General features: G+C 50.8%; 1 protein-coding gene across 3 annotated transcripts in view; it reads left to right on the top strand.

The window, feature by feature from the left end:
- Nucleotides 1–19771, top strand: part of TTC39A (tetratricopeptide repeat domain 39A) — a 49131-nt gene that overhangs the window by 4645 nt on the left and 24715 nt on the right. The window contains exons 1-3 of one of the 3 annotated variants that reach the window (XM_070405095.1): nt 5598–5700; nt 14369–14473; nt 19325–19456. In XM_070405095.1, the coding sequence (XP_070261196.1) occupies nt 5663–5700; nt 14369–14473; nt 19325–19456 (275 nt within the window). In that variant the 5' untranslated portion in view covers nt 5598–5662. Of the gene's footprint in view, nt 1–5597; nt 5701–6368; nt 6383–14368; nt 14474–19324; nt 19457–19771 lie in introns of those variants that run through there. The other 2 variants (XM_070405096.1, XM_070405094.1) reach the window with 2 other exon arrangements.

The following is a 19771-nucleotide window of genomic DNA, read 5'->3' as shown; positions in this document are numbered from 1 at the left end:
GCCACGGAGGTGGGAGAGGCTCCTGCCACTGCCACTGTGCTCGCTAGCTGTGAGCCTGGCTTCTGGCTGAGCAGCGCTCCCCCTATGGGAGCGCACTGACCACCAGGGGGCAGCTCCTGTGTTGAGTGTATGCCCCCAGTGGTCACTGCACGTCATAGCAACCGGTCGTTCCGCCATTCGGTCATTTTGCATATTAGGGTTTTATTACATAGGATAGGATGGCCCTTCTCCAAGCCCCTCAGCCATCCTGGAAGGAGCCTTTCTGAAGAACTTCCCACTTCTAGGAGAGCCAAATGTACGTCTTCCACATCTTCCCTCCCAGGAGAGAGGAAATTTCTCTCACAGCCCAAGACTCCCGGGCTTTCCTTTCCTTTTCCAAGATCAGCCTTTCTCAGCTGAACAGCAGTGCAGAAATCTATTCCTTTTAGGTAAAATCCTCCCTCCACCCTATAAGTGGTTAGTTTTGCCCCATGTCCCCCAACAATATGGTTATATTAGGACTTATGACACTGGGTGGGACATCAGGTCACTAGACACTTCATTCCTTCTGATGCCCATTTTCCTCCCTGGGATGAAGTTTGTCCCTGCCTGTTCCCTTCCACAGCCTCAGGCTTTCCCCTTACTCCCTGGAAAGTCGGCTCTGGCAAGCACCCACTGACTATACGAATTCATCTCCAGCTAAGAAACACCATCCCCCAGACAGAGCATGTAAGTCTCAGATCGAAGGTGACTCTGCTGTCTTCCCAAGAACATGGGTGAGTGCGTACTTCCATTACACCTGGGTGACTGAGGGCACACCCAGGCACTGGCCCTGAGCACAGGTCAGACCAGTCAAAGGGGGATGACGCGTCCAGGGCTCAGTGCACAGCACTGCACTCAAATTGTCACCCTTCTCTTTCTCTTGCCCCTGCCCCGTCCAGCTTCTCTCCCGGAGACCCTCTGGATGAGGCCCCTGCCTCTAGAATGCCCCCATCCCCTGCCACCCCGCTGCCTCAGTGATCTCTCTGGTGCGCTGAGTTAACATGCATCATCCCCTTCAATCCACGACAGCTCTGACTGGGGAGGGCTTGTCTTCAATTCTAATGGATGAGGAAATTGAGGCCTCCTCATGCTTTCTCAGATGCATAGACATTGGGGTGTTTTAGTACTAATTTTGTATTCAGCTCTTTAAAAGTATTTCCCCAGCTTTTAGAGAACTTACTCATGTAGCAAATATTTACTGAGCACCTATCTCATGCCAGGCACTGTTCTGGGCACTGGAAATAGAGGGAAAAAATGAAGAAAAAAAATCCCCGCCCATGTGGCGTGTAGAATTTAATGGGGAGAGGCAGAGAATAAATGAATAAGCAAAATTACAGGATGTCAGGTATCAAGGGCTACGGAAAAAATAAGGCAGGGGAAAGAAATTTGAGGCCTGAGGGCAAGAGTTCCATTTTAAGTAGGTTGGTCAGGGAAGGCCTCACAGAGAAGGTGAAATTTGAGCTGAGATCTGAAGGGGATTGTGTGAGGGGGTACTCATGTGAGTATTCGCAGGCAGAGCATTTCAGGTGAATAGCAAGTGCAAAGGGCCCAAGGGGGGAGATGCTGGCTATTTGGAGAAGAGCAAGGAGACCAGCGTGGCTGAATAAGAGAGAGAAGGGAGGTGACATCAGAGAGAGAGATGGGGGTGCAGGTCATGCGGGGCCTCATGGCCATGGTGAAGACGTTAGGTTGTGTACTGAGAACATGGGTGCAGGGTTTTTTTTTTTTTTTTTTTTTTCTTTTTCGCTTAAAGTATTACAAAGGGTATTACATAAGTGTCCTTTTTTACCCCCCGCCCTTGACAAGCCCCTGCCCTCCCTTACCCCCCAATGTCTTATGTCCATTAGTTATGGTTATATGGGTGCATACAAGTCCTTCGGTTGATCTCTTACTCCCCTCCCTCCTGTCCCCCAACCCTCCCTGGCCTTCCCACTGCAGTCCGACAATCAGTTTGAGGCAGCTCTGCCACTGTATTTATTATTGTTCAAAAGTTTGTAATGGTCTTAATTATCCATGAAAGAGTGAGATCATGTGGTATTTTTCCTTCATTGACTGGCTTGTTTCACTTAGCATAATGCTCTCCAGTTCCATCCATGCTGTTGCAAATGGTAGGAGTTCCTTCTTTTTAACAGCAGCATAGTATTCCATCGTGTAGATGTACCACAGTTTTCTAATCCATTCATCTACTGATGGGCACTTAGGCTGTTTCCAGATCTTAGCTATGGTGAATTGTGCTGCTATGAACATCTGGGTACATATATCCTTTCTGATTGGTGTTTCTGGTTTCTTGGGATATATTCCTAGAAGTGGGATCACAGGGTCAAATGGGAGTTCCATTTCCAATTTTTTGAGGAACCTCCATACTGTCTTCCATAGTGGCTGCACCAGTCTGCATTCCCACCAGCAGTCATGGGTGCAGGGTTTTGAACAGAAGGGTGACACGATCTGATCAAACGGGTCCGGTGCTGTGTGAAGAAAAGACAACAAGGGGACAGAGGCAGGAGCACGCTTTAGGGGTCAGGAAAGGAAAGATGAAACACTAGCGATAAGGCCTGTTCCTGGTGCTTTATGTACATGACCTCATTTGATCCTTGCAACAACCCAGTGAGGTTGCTACCATCAAGATCCCCATTTCAGAGATGAAATCAGGGTGTGAGAGCAGGAGTGTAAGCCCTGCCTTGCAAACCTGCCCTCTAGGCCACTCCCTGCCCTACCTTAAGCTAGTACGGTGAGTTGCTTGGGGCTGCACAGCTAGACATGGTGGGCCAGGAATCCAGCCAGATCATCCTGGCTCTGGAGCCCAAGCTCTAACCCAGGGGTTCTCAACCTGTGGGTCGCGACCCCTTTGGGGGTCGAATGATCCTTTCACAGGGGGTTGCCTAAGACCATCGGAAAACACATATATAATTACATATTGTTTTTGTGATTAATCACTATGCTTTAATTATGTTCAATTTGTAACAATGAAAATACATCCTGCATATCAGATATTTACATTATGATTCATAACAGTAGCAAAATTATAGTTATGAAGTAGCAATGAAAATAATTTTATGGTTGGGGGTCACCACAACATGAGGAACTGTATTAAAGGGTTGAGGCATTAGGAAGGTTGAGAACCACTGCTCTAACCCCTGACAAGATGCCACTCAATGCCCCTTCTTTCCAATCAAAACTGGTTGTGGTCCCTTGGGCCTGACTGGGCTCCTTCCTTAGACCCACGCTAGGCAGCTCCTGGAGACCAGACTTGTAGAAGAGCTCTGATCCCGGAACTGAGAACATCGGAGCAGGGAGGACCCTTGAGCTCCTGGTCCAGTCTTCTCTCCTCTTTATATTGGGCAGGAAAATGAAAACGAAGGGCAGAGTCGGGCAGTGACTGCCCAAGGTTACACGGCCAGGGGGAGTCAGAGTCGATGGGGCAGGAGGAGGCTGGCCCAAGGAACAGGCCTAGATCCTTCTCAAGGGCCCCTCTCCAGGGAATGTTTAAGAGCTGTGACTCTTATATCCCTCTTCAAGAGCCCTTTGTTGATGAACCTGTTTACTTGTGAATTATTAACAAGCCTGTAGCCTGCTGGGTGGGGGCGCTCACTTTAAGACAACCCATTTCACAGTCAGCAGCTCAGGAGGGCTCTGGAGTGGGAGGGCTCTGGGAGTCCTGACTGGTGGAGACAGAGCGCTTCCTGCCAGGGAAAACCTGGAGGAAGGGGCTGTGAAGGGGGAAGGGGACAAGAGGTCACCCAAGTACTGCACCCTAAGCCTCACAGTATCCATGAGAGGTGGGGACATTTACGCCAGGTTTACAGATGGAAAGACTGAGGTCCAGAGAGGAAGAAGCAGCTCTGACTTCACAGCTTAAGCTCTTTCTACAACAGTGGCCCCACTTTTCCCATGCTTACACCCTCATTTCTGTGACCCCCATTTCCACAGACTTTCCCCACGGGATAAATAGTCAAGACCGGGGTTTATGCTATGGCTGGACCTGAGTCCAAGTTACACTCGGTACAAGCCTCAGTGTTCTCATCTGTAGGATGGGAGATAAAGCTACTTCGGAGCTTTCTGGAGCATTCTGAGGCGGTTTCATTAAACAGATGTTTACTGAGGGCCTTCTTAAGCCGAGACTTGGAACAGGTGCAAGCAGCCCATGCGAGGTCCCTACGGCCCCTCTTACATATGCTGCTGGTCTTCTCACCAGCTTCATAAACTCCAGCGTGCCCACCTCCCTGCTGTCACCCACACTGTCCTCCCATCTGGTGTCTCTTCCCATGACTTCCTTGTACATAAATAATACAAACTTCCAAGGGTCAACTCTGCCCGGCTTCTCCAGGAATCCCCCAGGCCCCCCAGCTTGCACAGCACTGTCCCTTAGCGGGATGGCTATCTGCTCCTTGTAGTTAACTATCTTTTTGTGCCGATGTCCGAATCCCAGAGGTGGGATGAACCTTGCCAGGGAGCATCCAGCCTCTGCTCATATATGGGCAGGATTAGCACTCACTACCTTTGCAGAAAGTCTGCTTAGGTTTAAACAGCACTCCCCGAACCCTCTCCCTTCGCCGCCAGGCCCTACTGCCTGGCTCTCCCGACCTAGCCCAAGTCTCCCCACCAGGGCTGCTCTGCGAGCTCCTCCTGTTTCCTCTTCTGACATCCTAGAGCCAGGCTGTTTCCCTGGTGCCAGAGTCCCTCCTCCTTCTGTCCCCTGCCTTTGTGAAGGGGCAGCTCTACTGGCAGCCACGTGGTCTGATGAGTCATGGTTAAGTGCACCAGGGGCCTGGGGGTGGTGGCTGCTTAACTCCTCATGGGCCAGTGGTTCTTTCTGCCAGGCCAGGTGAGCTTCAGCCCTGGCCCTAGACATACACCTCAGGGCTGGGCACACAGTGGGCATCTGAGGAGTGTGTAGGTGGCTCTCACATAGGCACTGGGGGGTCCGTGGAGAGGGAGCCGAGGAGGCAAGAGTGTGAACTTTGTTGTCGGGAGGGCTGGGTTCCAATCACAACTTGCCATTTATTAGGTGAGTGGCCTTGAGCAAGTCACAGGCACCCTGTGCCTCAGTTTCCCCATCTGCAAAATGGCCGGTAGGGATCCTTTGAGAAGGCGAGTGAGACCTGTTGGCTAGCAGTGAGCGCTAAACCGCATTACTGTCCGCCCAACGCAGAGACCAGTGGGCAAGTGGGTGGGATGAAAATCCACGCCTGACTCTAGAGGCCGGGACTTTGCGGGAAGGCCCCCGCCGATGAGTGCCCCAGGGCATGCGGGCTCAGGTCCCGGCGCTGCAGGCGCTGCGTGGAGAGGGGAGAGTGACGGCTCTAGGAGAACTTTCTGGGCCCAAATAGGAAGGGCTGTGCGAGGAAGGAGCGCGCTCCGGGTCCCGGGGGGCTGCGCACTGGGGGTACCGGGCATGGGCCACGCAGCCCTGGGCTCTCACCTGGCGGAGCCGGGGGTGGGGCGCATCCGCAGGCGGCGGCCGTGGCCCCACTGCGCGGGTGGGCAGCCCGCGGCCCGGCCCCGCCGCCTTCCCCGCCCCCGGCGCGCCCCTCCCCGGCCGCCGCGTCCCCAGCTCCGCTGCACAGCGCCCGGCTCGTTCCCGCGGCCGCACCTGGGCCGCAGCTGGCGACCGGCGGGGGCCCGCGGCCCGCCCCCCTCCGCGATGAGCACGGCCGGCTCCCCGGGCGCCCTGCCCGCCGGGTAAGTGCGCGGCCCGGATGGCCCGGGGGCGCGGGTCGAGCTGGGCCCGGGCGTTGGGGGGGGGCGCCGAGCCGGCCTCCCCGCGCCCCGCGGCCCGCACTGCGGCTTCCAGCCCCGCCTGGGCCCCGCGCCCCCACCCGCCCGTCTGCCTGCGCCGCCGCTGCCGGGAGCGGGGAGGGGGCTGCGGGAGCTCGCGGGGGGAGCGCGGGCGCGGGCGCCCCGGGGTCGTCACGCCCCTCCGGGTCCCAACTTTCTCCCGAATCCGCAGTCACAGGCCGGCTGCGTTCAGAGCCGCCCTCCTCCCCAGTGGCGCTTACATCTGTGCGGGGACTCATCACCACCTCCCTGCAGAGGAGAAACTGAGGCACAGCTCCTAGGGAACTTGTCTTAGGTCACCAGGAGGTGAGAGGTGGTCTGGGATTTGGACGCAGCTCCATTGGGTGCCAGAACCTCACACTACCTCACCTTCAGGGATATTTAGGAGTTAAAAGGCTAAGAAATGAACCATTGGGCTCAGCTGGAACCGAGTAGTAAAGGTGGGTGTTGTCACTGCCAACGTGGCTCTCGTGCCCCCTCCCCCACTGAGAAACCCTGCAGGCCCCACCTCCACCCCCCCCTCCCCCCCGCTCCACACACACACACACCCGCCCCTGTGACAGTGACAGCTACTAACTGCTGGGAGGTAAGGAGCAGCCCTTTGCCTTTCCGAGGCCCCAGTCGGGAGGGGGCAGTTGCTGGGAGCCTGGACTGCCGGAAGGTTACTGGGTGGAGATGTGGCCCAGGTGAGCTGGGGGTGGTGCCCGCCCAGCCTGGAGCCTCACCACCAGGGACAATATTTGCCAAGGCCTCAGGGCTAACACTTGAACAGGGAGGTGGCAAGGCTGGTGCCAGCTAGGAACCTCCACCGGGCCTGTGGTGTGCTCCAGGCTGAGGCTTGGAAGTTGGGTGGCAGGGGATACCCTGGACTGTAGAAGGTTCACGGATAAGCTTGACTTTTTGTTGTATGACTTTGGCCAAGTCCGTTACCTCCCTAGACTTACTTATTTATTTTTAACTGACTTTATTGGGGTGATAGTGGTTAATAAAGTTATATAGGTTTCAGGTGTACAATTCTATAATATATTATCTGTATATTGTATTGTGTGTTCACCACCCCAAGTCAAGTCTCCTTCCATCACCATTTATCCCCCGCCCCTGTACTCTCCCCTATCTCCCCCTACCTCCCTTTCCCTCTGGTAATCACCGTACTGTGATCTGTCTATAAGTTTATTTGGGGGTTGTAATTTTGTTCTTGATCCCTTCACCGTTTTCACCCAGCCCCCAACCCTCTCCCCTCTGACAACTGTCAGTCTGTTCTCTGTATCTATAAGTCTATTTCTGTTTTATTCATTAGTTTATTTTGTTTATTAGATTCCACATATAAATAATATCATATGGTATTTGTCTTTCTCTGACTGGCTTATTTCACTTAGCATAATACTCTCCAGGTCCATACTACACTACAGTCTATCTATAGATTCAGTACAATTCCTGTCAAGATACAAATGGCATATTTCACAGAACTAGAACAAATATTCCAAAAATGTATATAAAACAAACAAATAAAAACACCTCAAATAGTCTCAGCAATATTGAGAAAGAACAAAGTTGGAGGAATCATGCTACCTGATATCAAAATATACTACAAGGTCATAGACATCAAAACAGCATGGTACTGGCATAAAAACAGACTACATGGAACAGAATAGATCAATGGAACAGAATAGAGAGCTCAGAAATAAACCCATGCCTGACAAAGGAGGCAAGAACATACAATGGGATAAAGATAGTCTGTTCAATAAATAGTGTTGGGAAAATTGGTCAGGTACCTGCAAAAAAATGAAACTATACCACCAACTTACACCATACATAAGAATAAACTAAAAAAAAAAAAAAAAAAAAAAAAAAAGAATAAACTCAAAATGGTTTTAAGCAGCAGTTCTCAATCTGTGGGTCGCCTAAATACATCCTGCATATCAGATATTTACATTACGATTCATGACAGTAGCAAAATTACAGTTATGAAGTAGCAACGAAAATAATTTTATGGTTGGGTGTCACCACAACATGAGGAACTGTATTAAAGGATCGTGGCATTAGGAAGGTTGAGAACCACTGGATTAAAGACTTAATATTAGACTCGAAACCATAAAAGTCCTAGAAGAAAACATGAGCAGTAAAATCTCTGATATTTCTCATAGCAATATTTTTTCTGATATATCTCCTTGGGCAAGGGAAACAAACAGACAAAAAATAATGAGACTATATAAAACTAAAAAAATTCTGCACAGCAAAGTAAACCATCAACAAAGTGAAAAGACAGCCCACTGAATGGGAGAACATATTTGCCAATGATACATCTGATAAGGGGTTAATATCCAAATTTATTTAAAAATTCATACAATGCAAAAGAAACAATCCAATTAAAAAATGGCGAAAGGACCTGAATAAACACTTCTCCAAAGAGAACACACAGATGGCCAATAGACATATGAAAAGATGCTCAACCTCACTAAGCATCAGAGAAATGCAAATTAAAACCACAATGAGATATTGCCTCAAATCTGTCAGAGTGGCTGTCATCAATAAATCAACAAACAAGTGTTGGTCAGGATGTGAAGAAAAGGGAACCCTTGTGCACTAATGTGAAAGAGACATCTATTTGTTGCCTCCTGCACACACCCAGACCAGGGTGGGGAATTGAGCCTGCAACTGAGGTACATGCCCTCGACTAGAATCGAACCCAGGACCCTTCAGTCCTCAGGCTGACGCTCTAATCATGGAGCCAGATCACCTAGGGCCCCATTTACTTTATAGTCTTCTTTTAGACCAGTGGTTCTCAACCTTCCTAACGCCGCGACCCTTTAATACAGTTCCTCATGTTGGGGTGACCCCCAACCATAAAATTATTTTCGTTGCTACTTCATAACTGTAATTTTGCTACTGTTATGAATCGTAATGTAAATATCTGATATGCAGGATGTATTTTCATTGTTACAAATTGAACATAATTAAAGCAGAGTGATGAATCACAAAAACATTATGTAATTATATATGTGTTTTCCGAGGGTCTTAGGCGACCCCTGTGAAAGGGTCGTTCGACTCCCAAAGGGGTCGCGACCCACAGGTTGAGAACCGCTGTTTTAAACACATAAGCCGTGGCAGAGACCCTTTAAGCCTTTTGTGGACCTCCTCCCCACGTCCTCTACAGAGATCATTGCCATCCTGAATTTTGGTTTTATCATTTTTATCTGTTTTTATTCTTTTGCTGAGTGTGTGTAAGTCTAAAAAAATATGTAGTTTGTTCTTACTTTAAAAGTTGTATACAAATGGAGTCATACAGCACGAATCATTCTGCAGCTGCTTCTCATTCAGCGTCAGGTTTCTGAGATTTAGTCTTCCTGATCCGTGCAGCTCCGGTCCCCACTTGCCCTGATGGGATGATGTACCACTCGATGTGAGGCTCCCATTTGCTTGTTTACCCAGCCTCCTTGATGAGCATTGGGGTGGTTCCCAGTATCTTGCTTTTCAAACAATGAATATTCTCATATGATTGTCCTTTGCACATATGTTAAGTGTTCTTCTAGGTTGCCCTAACTACTACATAGGTAACTAGTACATAGACAGTGATGGCGAACCTATGACACGCGTGTCACAGGTGACACACAAACTCATTTTTTTGGTTGATTTTTCTTTGTTAAATGGCATTTAAATATATAAAATAAATATCAAAAATATAAGTCTTTGTTTTACTATGGTTGCAAATATCAAAAAATTCCTATATGTGACACGGCACCAGAGTTAAGTTAGGGTTTTTCAAAATGCTGACACGCTGAGCTCAAAAGGTTCGCCATCACTGACATAGGATATAATCATAGGGGTCATAGGATATGTAGTAATTAGTACAGTGTATACTGAATCTTTTAAAGTTACTTCGTTTCATTATAAAAGTAGAGCTCCTCAATAAAAGAAATGATGGAAATATGTAATCTTGGGGGGAAAATACTAGTCACTAACTTTTTCTGTGTGCTTCTCATTGTGCTTACATTGTCTCAGTTGTTCCCCGCCTCCCATTTTCTTGCTGGGGAAACAGGCTTATAGAGGGTAAAGCACCTTGCCAGGTTTCTCCCATAAGTAATTGCTGAGCTGCAGCTGCAGTCCAGGGCTGTCTGCTTTCAAACCTCTTGAATGTCACGCTGCACTGGGCCACGCCAGCCACCTCACTCCATGACCCGTGATGCTTGCTTTATGCAGAGCTAAAGGGGAGTCTTTGGAAATAGAGTCACAATCATATTTGCAATTTAGAAAGATCACTTTAGAAGTGCTAGCTCCCCATTGACACATTGCCTTACCCTCTGAGCCAACGCTCCCCCTGAATGGGGAAGCAGGAAGTGAAAAGCCCCTCCCCCACTGCACCAAGGCTCCTGCCATTGGTCACCAGCTCTGCTTCATGCTCCATCAGCTTAGTTCCCCCTCCAATCCTGTTTCCCCAAGGCACACTGGAGGGGCTACCGTCACCACTTGGGAGCTCAGGAATACATTGGCCTGGCCCAGCGAGGTGGCCTCAGCAGAAAGCTCTTGAAGACGCAGGGGAAGCCTGCGGACAAGTGGGGACCTCAGCCTGGAGGGGGAAAGACCTGGCAAGATTGCTTTTGCAGGAAGCATTTCTGTCTTCCAGGCTCCTGAGAGGAGCAGAATAGGCTCCTGTCTTCACTTCCTTATCTTTCAAATGTAGATAAGAGCACCTGCCTCTTGGGACTGGTGGGAGGATTGAGTGAAATAATTAGTCATCAATTTAGATAACTTAGTGATACTTCCATGGCAGTGGTGGGCGGTTGTTAGTGCTGTTATTAAATCAATGGGGCCAGCAGTCCCTAGCCTTCCAGCGCTCCCAGACAGACAGCCGCGCCCCCCTCACCCTCCCATCCCGCATCCACCATCCACCATCCACCATCCACCCAGCAGGCTGTCCAGAGGCCTGTCTTCCTGCCCTGCCCTACAGCTCCTGCCTCCTCCTCACGCGGGTATGCCTCCAGCCCTTTGCTCACACTCTGTCCCCTTCTTGGACTTTTTTCTTCATCTTGTCCTCAATTCAGTGCCATCTTTTCCAGAAAGCTTCCTCGAGAGTCCCACCCCCACTTCTGGGCCTCTTCAGCCTATTGGCTGTCACTGCCTCTGCCTGCAGCTGTCCTTCCTATAGACCAGCGGTTCTCAACCTGTGGGTCGAGAGCCCTTTGGGAGTTGAACGACCCTTTCACAGGGGTCGCCTAAGACCATCGGAAAACACATATATAATTACATATTGTTTTTGTGATTAATCACTATGCTTTAATTATGTTCAATTTGTAACAATGAAAATACATCCTGCATATCAGATATTTACATTATGATTCATAACAGTAGCAAAATTACAGTTATGAAGTAGCAACGAAAATAATTTTATGGTTGGGTCACAAAATGAGGAGCTGTATTAAAGGGTCGTGGCATTAGGAAGGTTGAGAACCACTGCTATAGACCATGAGTTCCTGGGCCTGCTCTGTGTCCCTGGGCCTGGCCCAGAGCCAGAGATTGGTGGGTATTTGGGGGGTGGGGGGGTAGGGGGGTTGGGGATGGGAGGAGACCAGTCCCAGGGCCTCCCCAAAGCAGCTTCCCGCCCAGAGAGGTCAGCTCAGACCCAGCTCACTGCAGTGAAGTGGAAGAGGCGCTGGGAATATGTGCCTCTGTGTTGTCTGTCCATCTGTCTGTGCCTCCTTCTCTCCAGGTTGTTCCTTGGTAGGTGGTGAAGGTGGTGGTAGGGGGTGTTGCACAGCAATGGGAGGCAGGCTTGGCTCTGGAATTGTGTAGAGACGCACCTAAGCCAGGACAACAGACGTGACTCCCTGGGCTGAGCTGGTGGGCGCTGGCTCACGCAGAATCTCGGGTTAGAACCCGTGTTTGGGCGTGTGACCTTGGCCAGGTCGCCTCTCCTCCGTGCCTCGGTCTCCTCATCTGCAGTGGGGAATAACCTCACTTCCCATGGCTTCGTGAGGGCTCAGGGGGGAGTGCCAGTTAAACACCGGGGCCACTGTGCTCACTGCTCTCCACTGAGTCATCCAGCTGAGATGGGTGGGCTGAACACCCAGCTAGGCCCTGGGCAAGAGGAAGACACTGTCCCCGCCTCATGATGAGAGGGACAGGGGCCGCTTGGCGTGGGGCCGTTTTGGCCACAGAGAGGAACTTGGGCTTTATCCTCAGAGTAACGAGAAGGCAGTGAAGGAGTTCAAGTCTCGGCTGTTATGAGAGGGACAGATGAGAGGGAATAACACTCCCAACATTCTTCCTTAAAAAAAAACCACCGAGAGGCTGGATGGCTTACAACAAACATCCTTTAAAATACATTCCTGAGCTTCTACAGAAGTAACAGAAATCCTCTTGAGCCAACAATAAAGAGGGAGGTCAAACCAGGCTGGTAAGTGAGATGAAGCCACAGCCACCTGGGGGATTTACAGATTCCAGGAACCCAGATCTCTGAGTTTTAACGGCCACTCAAGGGATGGGAAAGAAGGCGCCGGGCCTGCCCACCCACAGAGCCAGGGGTTGGGAGAGCCCTCCACAGGAACCTGGGACCTTCAAAGGGTGGCCTCCGCAAACAGGGGCCTTGACCAGGGAAAATATCCACCGCCGCAGAGGGAGACAGCCGTTCTGGTGGGGAAAGGAAGGTTCCCTAGAGAGTTCCACATGTCGCCCTCACACAGATTTTGGGTTTGAGAGCACACTACCTTTGTGGTCCTGAAAATGTTAAGTTAAAAAAGTAACTGAAGTGGTCTCAGGGTGGTGGTGCCCCAGGGAACCTGGAGAAATGAGTGAAAATCCTCCCTCGAGGAACATGTCCTCATCCCAGATGATCTCATCAAATAGGAGCTCACGGTAAAAATACGAACGAAACACACCAGCAACCAAGTCACTGTGAGCAACAGGCACCAGAAGCAAGAAACAGCAGAATTACTTTCTCTGGGAGTCTAAGATACCAGAACTGACACACAGACTATAAATAATTGTGTTTAAAATGTGTAAAGAAATCAAAGGTGGACTTGAAACAACAAAGCAGGGAAGAAAATATTGCCCGCGATGGCCAAGCAGATTTGAAAAAGAACAAAGTGGAATTTCTGGAGATGAAAACTAGAACCACTGAAATGAAAAACTCAGTAGACAGGACAAGTAGCAGATTAGACACATCTAAAGAGAATTCGTGAAATGGAAAAGCTAAAGAAATTACTCAGACTCTAACAGAGAGAGTCAAAGAGGTAGAGTTGAGAGATATGAAATATAGACTAAAATGGTCTAACACAGAGAGAGAAGGGATAGAGGGCGGGAGTGGAGGGGGAGTCCCCGTCAGACGGGCCTGCACTGGAGCACTGGGCACTGAGGGGGTGGGTTAAGAGTTGTTCAGAAGGGAGAATTGATAGGGCGTAGGGATGGAGTAGGTGAGAGAGGCCAGGGAGAGGGATCTGTGAAGGATGACTATCAGATTTCTGGCTTCAAGCCCTGGGTAGAGGGGTGTCATTACAGACTGGGTGAGAGCAGATGTGGGAGAACAAACAAGAGTTCATTTCTAAACAATTTGGGAAGATCTGTTGATGCATCACAGACGGGGAGACATTAGAGCTGGGCCTTAAGGTATGTGTAGGAGTTCACCTGGTGGAGAAAGGACTTTCTCTTTTTTGGGGGAAAAGGATCTCCTTTCAGCAAGATCGTCGAGGCCCATTTTGGAACCTTTGCTCAATCAAAAGAGACATCTTGAGACATTCTTAAAATCTTCAGATAGGACTTTGGGATCTCCTAGTTTCATCTCTCATTTTCAAATGGGGAAGCTGAGGTCCAGAAAGGTCAAAGGTTTGTTCTCCTAGCCTAAGATTCTTTATTCATTCACTTAATATTTATAAAAAACTCACTTTGTACCAAGATACCAGATGCTGGGGATACAGCAGTGAAGAAAACAAAGCTTCCTGCCCTCAGGAGGCTTATATGTTAGTGGAGACAGACTATAAACACAAAAATAAGTTAAAAGTATATACACTTCTCTATAAGAGCTATAGAGAAGTATAAGGACTGGAATATGTTGGAGATGCCACTGGGAAGGTGACCCTTGAGCATAAAAGGCCCCTGGCAGCTCCTACATTCCGCCCACTGGAGCCCATTGTGACAGTGTCTCTGGGTTCTAGAGTGCAGGCCCGAGGGGGCAGGAGAAGGCCTGGAGAAGGAGGGAGAAAGGGACGGACGTGGAATTTAGTGGGTGGGCTGTGCCCCCCAGAAGGGGGGCAGAAAGGCCCAATGGGTCAGAGGGGCCACAAAGATTCTCTTTACCCTCGTGATAGGTAAGATAAATTTATTTCTTAGCTTTCCTTGCTCCCCTGTCCTCACTCCCCCAAACCTGTCCCCATTCTCAGATGTCACCCCATTCTGCTCTCCTCCCACTTTAGGAACACTTAGAGGTGGGTCCAAATTGTCCTTGTGTCCCAGCGGCCAGCCTGGAGGAGCTCATGACAGGCCTCCAAGGCCCACCAAGGAGCTCAAGTGGTCCCTGTAGGCTCTGTTCCAGCCAGGGGTGGGGGTGAAGTCCCCGTCTCACACCCCGTGTCTCTCTCATCAGGACGCCCGTGAACAGCCTCCATGAGGCCCTGGACCAGTGCATGACCGCCCTGGACCTCTTCCTCACCAACCAGTTCTCAGAAGCACTCAGCTACCTCAAGCCTAGGTGAGCCTTAAGCCCAGCCTGGGGGTAGGAGGTGTGCGTGCACAGGCGCTTGTGTAAGCCCACGTATGGGTGTAGGGGTGGGGGTTGTTGCGTCATGGAGGACCTGTGTTCTGCTGTGAGGGGATCCCCAGGGAACGGAATGCCTTCAACCTCTGGGTCACCATGACCCCTGAGAGTCCCATAAAAATGGCTCAGGCTCCCTATTCCACAGCTGTGAGCAGCCAGGCCTCCCCAAGGTCACTGTGACTTCCTCCCCCGTAGGTTCTTTCGGCCTCTTCTACTTGATTTCTTGTTCCCACTGAATCCACTGGGCTTTCTCTGCTATCAGTTAACACAGCCCCTTTTTATCTTTCTCTAAAGTGCTAACGACTTGGGTTGCCTTTGCTTACGCTTTGTAGGGTAATAATGATGGTTAGTCATTAATTCTTCTAGCATTTACTGCCTTATTTCTGAATAATATGCTTATACTGCTCTGTTTTTAAAATTTGTTCAGTTTTTCAAAAACTGAAATTGAGATAAAATTCAGGTACCATAAAATTCACTCTTTTGTTCCTTTTTACTTTTAAACATCATCTATTGGTAATTTTAGCTTTCATTTTTAAAAATCTTATTTATTGATTTCAGAAAGAAACAGGGAAGGAGAGAGAGAAAGAGGAAAAAAAACATTGATTTGTTGTTCCACTTATTTATGCATTCAGTGGTTGATTTTTGTATGTGCCCTGACTGGGGGATCGAACCCGCAACCTTGGTGTATGGGGACAACACTCACCACTGAGCTACCCAGCCAGGACAGAAGTTAGCTTTCTTATACCTCTGCCCCATCTCCCTTCCCTCACCCCCTTCTTACCATGCTATCACAGTATTTGGCTAGATCAGTAATAAATGTTTACCTTATTATAACTATGTAGTTAATGCTCCTCAAAGATTGTAAGGCTACATTTTCTTTCTAGAATTAATCAGTCTCTTTTTCGTTTGCCTAACTTACTATACGTAGTTCCTGAACTCTTTGTAACCGCTCCCTCAGATCATGCTGTTATGAGTTTTCCCCTAACTGTTCAGACATATCAGGCGAGCACTCAGTTCCTGGAGGACAGACAGGCCTGCTGGCCGCCTCCCCGCGGCCTCCGGAACTCTCTCTGCTGCTTTCCTCTTTGCTCGATCCCAGCCTTTTCTCTCTTGTCTCTTCCCTCATTTTATCAGAGCATGTTCCTCCAGAATTTTTTTTTTTATTATTAAAAATAAAATCCTGACCTGAGGATATATTTTTCATTTTTCTTTTTTAGGAAGAGTGAAAGGGAGGGAAGGAGAGAGGGATGGAGGGAGGTATGTGCCCTTGACCGGGAATCGAACCCTTGACCCTTTGGTGTGCTGGCTGGCGCTCTAACCACTGAACGCATTTAAGACTCCAGAGGCAGAGCCATTCTGTGGGATGAGGAGGAGGTCAAGGTGTGATCCAGGGGATGGGTGATTGGGCACCTGATGCTGGTTCATTCAGCAAAACCTCATGAGCTCACCCATGTGCCCAGCAGTGTGCTGGGGTCTGGGGCTGCAATTCTGAGCAAGGCCTGGGCTGTTCTCAGTGAAACAAGCCATAAGGGTGCCAGGATTTATACCTGGACCACAACTCATGTGGGGAGGGGCTGGTCAGGAAGGCTTTAGGACTGGCCACATAATTTCTGGGGCTCATTGCAAGATGAAAATATGGGGTCCTTTGCTCAAAAATGATTAAGGATTTCAAGACAGCAATAGCAGAATATAAAACCAAGCATGGGGCCTTTCTAGGCGTGAGGCCCAGTGTAACTCACAGATCACACCACGAAGCCAGCCTGGATGGCCGCCTGGAGGAAGTGACATTTATGCTAAGATGGGCTGGATGAGAAAGAGTCAGCCAGGTGGAGAGGACATTTCTAGGCGGAGGGAACAGGATGTACAAAGGCCTGGCAGTGACGGAGGGAGGGGCTAGTGTATTTGAGGAGCAGAGACACTTGGCCTGGGTGGAGTGGGGGAGCTGAAGCAGGTCCCAGAAGGGGGAGGGCTGGGTGATTGAAGGCGGACGAGGGGTATGAGTCCCCCAGAACAGTGGTCACCAACCTTTCGGACCTCGCGGACCACCAGTGGTCTGCGGACCACCGGTCAGCAACTGCTGCCCTAGAAGGGGCTTGGGCTGGAGAGGAGGGCAGTGAGGTGGGGTCTGAGAGGACCAGAGAGTGGGATGGGTGGGCTTTAAGGAGAATAAAGTAAATAGAGAGGCTTGGAAGCAGGGGGGGCTACCCTGCCTTCCAGCCTGGAGCAGCCTTGCCCGGAGAGGCCCTCAGACGCGGGGCCTTAGGCTGGGACCCAGGTAGGAACGTGCCCAGGAAGGATCAGTGAGGGTTGGGTCAGAGTCGGGAGGCCCAGATAATGGGGACAAGGCTGGCTGACAAGTAGCTGACAAGGCCCAGAGCCTTGGCTACTGGCGGAGGAGGGAAGGGCTGGAGGCCACTGGGCTTAGCTGACCTCCAGGTGGCCAAGGAGTCCCCAGTTCCATCACCAGCTCTTTTGGGGGCTCTTCCGGTGCCGCCCCATCTTGATAGCTGGTCCAAGCCCAGTCGGTGAGACCCCCGGGGGGCGTGATGGGCCACGGCTGGGTCCAGTTCAGAGCTGAGGGGCTGTTGCTCCCCGGGATCTAGATGTTATATGTGCAAACAAGAACTTGGAGTGTCTGAAGTCAGGGAGGTTGTCATTCCACTGTGTCCCAAATCCCAGTCCAAACCTTAGTTGTGGAGCTTCTAGGTGGTGGGCTGGGAGGGGCCAGGAGCATGCGGTGGCCTTGGGCCTCAGACTGGAAATTCCACTTTGCCTGCCAGCTGCCCAGGGGGCTGTTCTTCCTCCTGGGCCCAGCATCAGACAGGGCTCAGCAGGTGGGGCTGAGTGGGTGTGGCTGAGTGCCTGGCCTCAGGCGTGGGGAGGGAGGGAAGAGGGTATTAAGGAAGAGAGGACGAGAAAGGCAGGGGCTTGAGAGTCAGAGAGGCCTGGTGGCAGGGGTTTTCTGGGAAGCATGGGTCTGTGTGCTAAAAGAAACCCCTCTTTAATAAGGAATAAGCTTTTATCCTGGGCAGTGACCCTTGACCCTGGCAGGACATGGAGGAACTCACATTTGCTGATCATCAGCGATATGGCCCTGGCCTGGGCATCCTCTGTAAGCCAACCAGAGTCCTGGGAGAGAAGGGTCATGGTATGCATTTTACAGAGGAGGAACTTGAGGCTCAGAGAGGCTACAAGACTCACCAGAACCTCACAGCTGGTAACTGGCAAAGGCCAGATGCCACCCTGTGTCTGAGGGACTCAGGCCGTCGCCTCCTTTCCACAGCCACTGCCCTCAGATTAAACAGTCCTAGCAAAGGTCTGGGAGGTGAGGACAGTCCCAGGCTGGGGAGGCGTGGGGCCGGCCACTGGTTTCCTTCAAAGTCTTTTAACTCCCTCACCTGAAGGTGACCCAGAAGTAAAAGAGCAACTTAACCTACAGAGGTGTTTTGTGAATGAGACTAGCAGGAAAATGGGTAAAATCACGTGATTTTTCAATCGCACAGTCTATAAACCTTAGTCATCTCTCTGCCCTGAAGTTCCCAGCATAGCCTGGCACTGAGGAGTTTCCTAAGTAATTAATGAGGGGATGTAGGGAAGGGAGTGAAACCACGGCAGCACCTACTGTGTGCCAGGTAAGGGTACTCCCCAGCCAGCCCACAAGGACCTGGGCAGACCAGCATGATGGTTCCCATTTTGTGGGAACATAAATCAAGGCCCAGGCACGTTCTGACTTCCCCAAGTACAGAGAGGGACTGGCATTGTTCTCATTCCAACTTGCCTGCTGCTCTCTCTCTCCATGTGTTAGACTAAATGTTCCCCACCCCCCAGCCCAGCCCCAGCACACCCTTTCGTTGGGGAGGCTGGAGGGAAGGCTTCCTGCCTGAGGTGCACTGGTGCTGAGGCCAGATGCATCCTCACAAGCTCTGTCCCTGAGGTGCCTGCTCTGGGGAGGGAGCTGTGACTCTTCGGATACAAGCTCCGTTTGAGCCTCTCCGCAGTTACAGACACAGGCTCCCTGAGTGGGAAGCCCTGGATTCCAAGTGGCCTAGTACTCAGGGAACAGGAGGGGAAGGGAAGGGTATTTCAAGTTGAGGGAACAGCATGTACAAAGACCTGGGAGGAGGGAGACTGCGGGATTTTCTTGAGGAGAGCATGTGGGGTTCAGTCTTGAAAGCGACCAGATCACAGGGCAGAAGCAGAAGTGACAGGACCACTGGGCTGGAGAGGTGGGCAGGGCCTGCATTGTGTGGAGCCTCAGACCCAAGTGTTATCTCTTAGAAGGTGGAAGCCTGGAGGGTTTAATCAGAGAGGCTTAGCCAGAGAGCAGTGTGATCTGAGGGTGGACTGGGAAAGGCAGGCAGTGGGGGGAGGAGGAGGACCTGGAACAAGCACGGGGAAGCCCAGGGGTGGGGCTGAGGATAGAAAAAAACCGGTGGAAAAGACCGGCTCCCTCTGCCTGCATCTGTGGGAGGAGAGGCAGAAGGTAGAGGTGGGCCCTGCCTGAGTGCTGGGAAGTGCGGCCTTAGGCCAATTTTGAGTCTTCACAGCAGCCTGTTGCTGTTATCTCTACAGAACAGAAGGGAAACTGAGGCTCAGATTTGGAACGTCACTTATAGCCACTTTGCTGGGATCCCAGGTCTGCAGACCTTGGGCAAGTCTCTGCCCCTCCCTGGACCTCCCTTCACCCCCAGGCAGAATGGGAGGGGGACGGTGGGCAGTTGGCACAGGGCCAGCTGTCTCTGAAGTTCTAGGAGTTGGCGCTCTCATGTCCTTTCTCTCTGGCAGAACCAAGGAGAGCATGTACCACTCACTGACGTATGCCACCATCCTGGAGATGCAGGCCATGATGACCTTTGACCCTCAGGACATCCTACTTGCTGGCAACATGATGAAGGAGGCGCAGTTGCTGTGTCAGAGGTCGGGCCCTGGGGCAGACAGGGCTGAGGGGTCATGAGGCCCATCCTTCTGCCACCCTGGCCTATCCCAGTGCCTAAATGCCATTATGAGCACTGCTGCTTTTGGCAAAGAGGCTGTGTCCCCAAGGCTAACAGCTGGCCCTGTCAGCACTGCCTCAAGACACTTGTTATCTGAGCCACTCACTGGGCTCCCAGGGCCAGGCCTGATTAGGAGACACATTCTGGCTCTGTCATTAATAACTCTTTGACCTTAGGTTGGTCCCTCTGGGGACTCGACTTTCCCATCTATAAAATGGGTGTGATGACAGGGTTGTCA

This window comes from Myotis yumanensis, unplaced genomic scaffold, assembly GCF_028538775.1.
Source record: "Myotis yumanensis isolate MYYU_CA2020_CCGP unplaced genomic scaffold, mMyoYum1.0.hap1 SCAF_2, whole genome shotgun sequence".
NCBI lineage: Eukaryota > Metazoa > Chordata > Mammalia > Chiroptera > Vespertilionidae > Myotis > Myotis yumanensis.
Note: the sequence above shows the minus strand (reverse complement) of the source record. Positions and strands in the feature narration are given on the sequence as shown.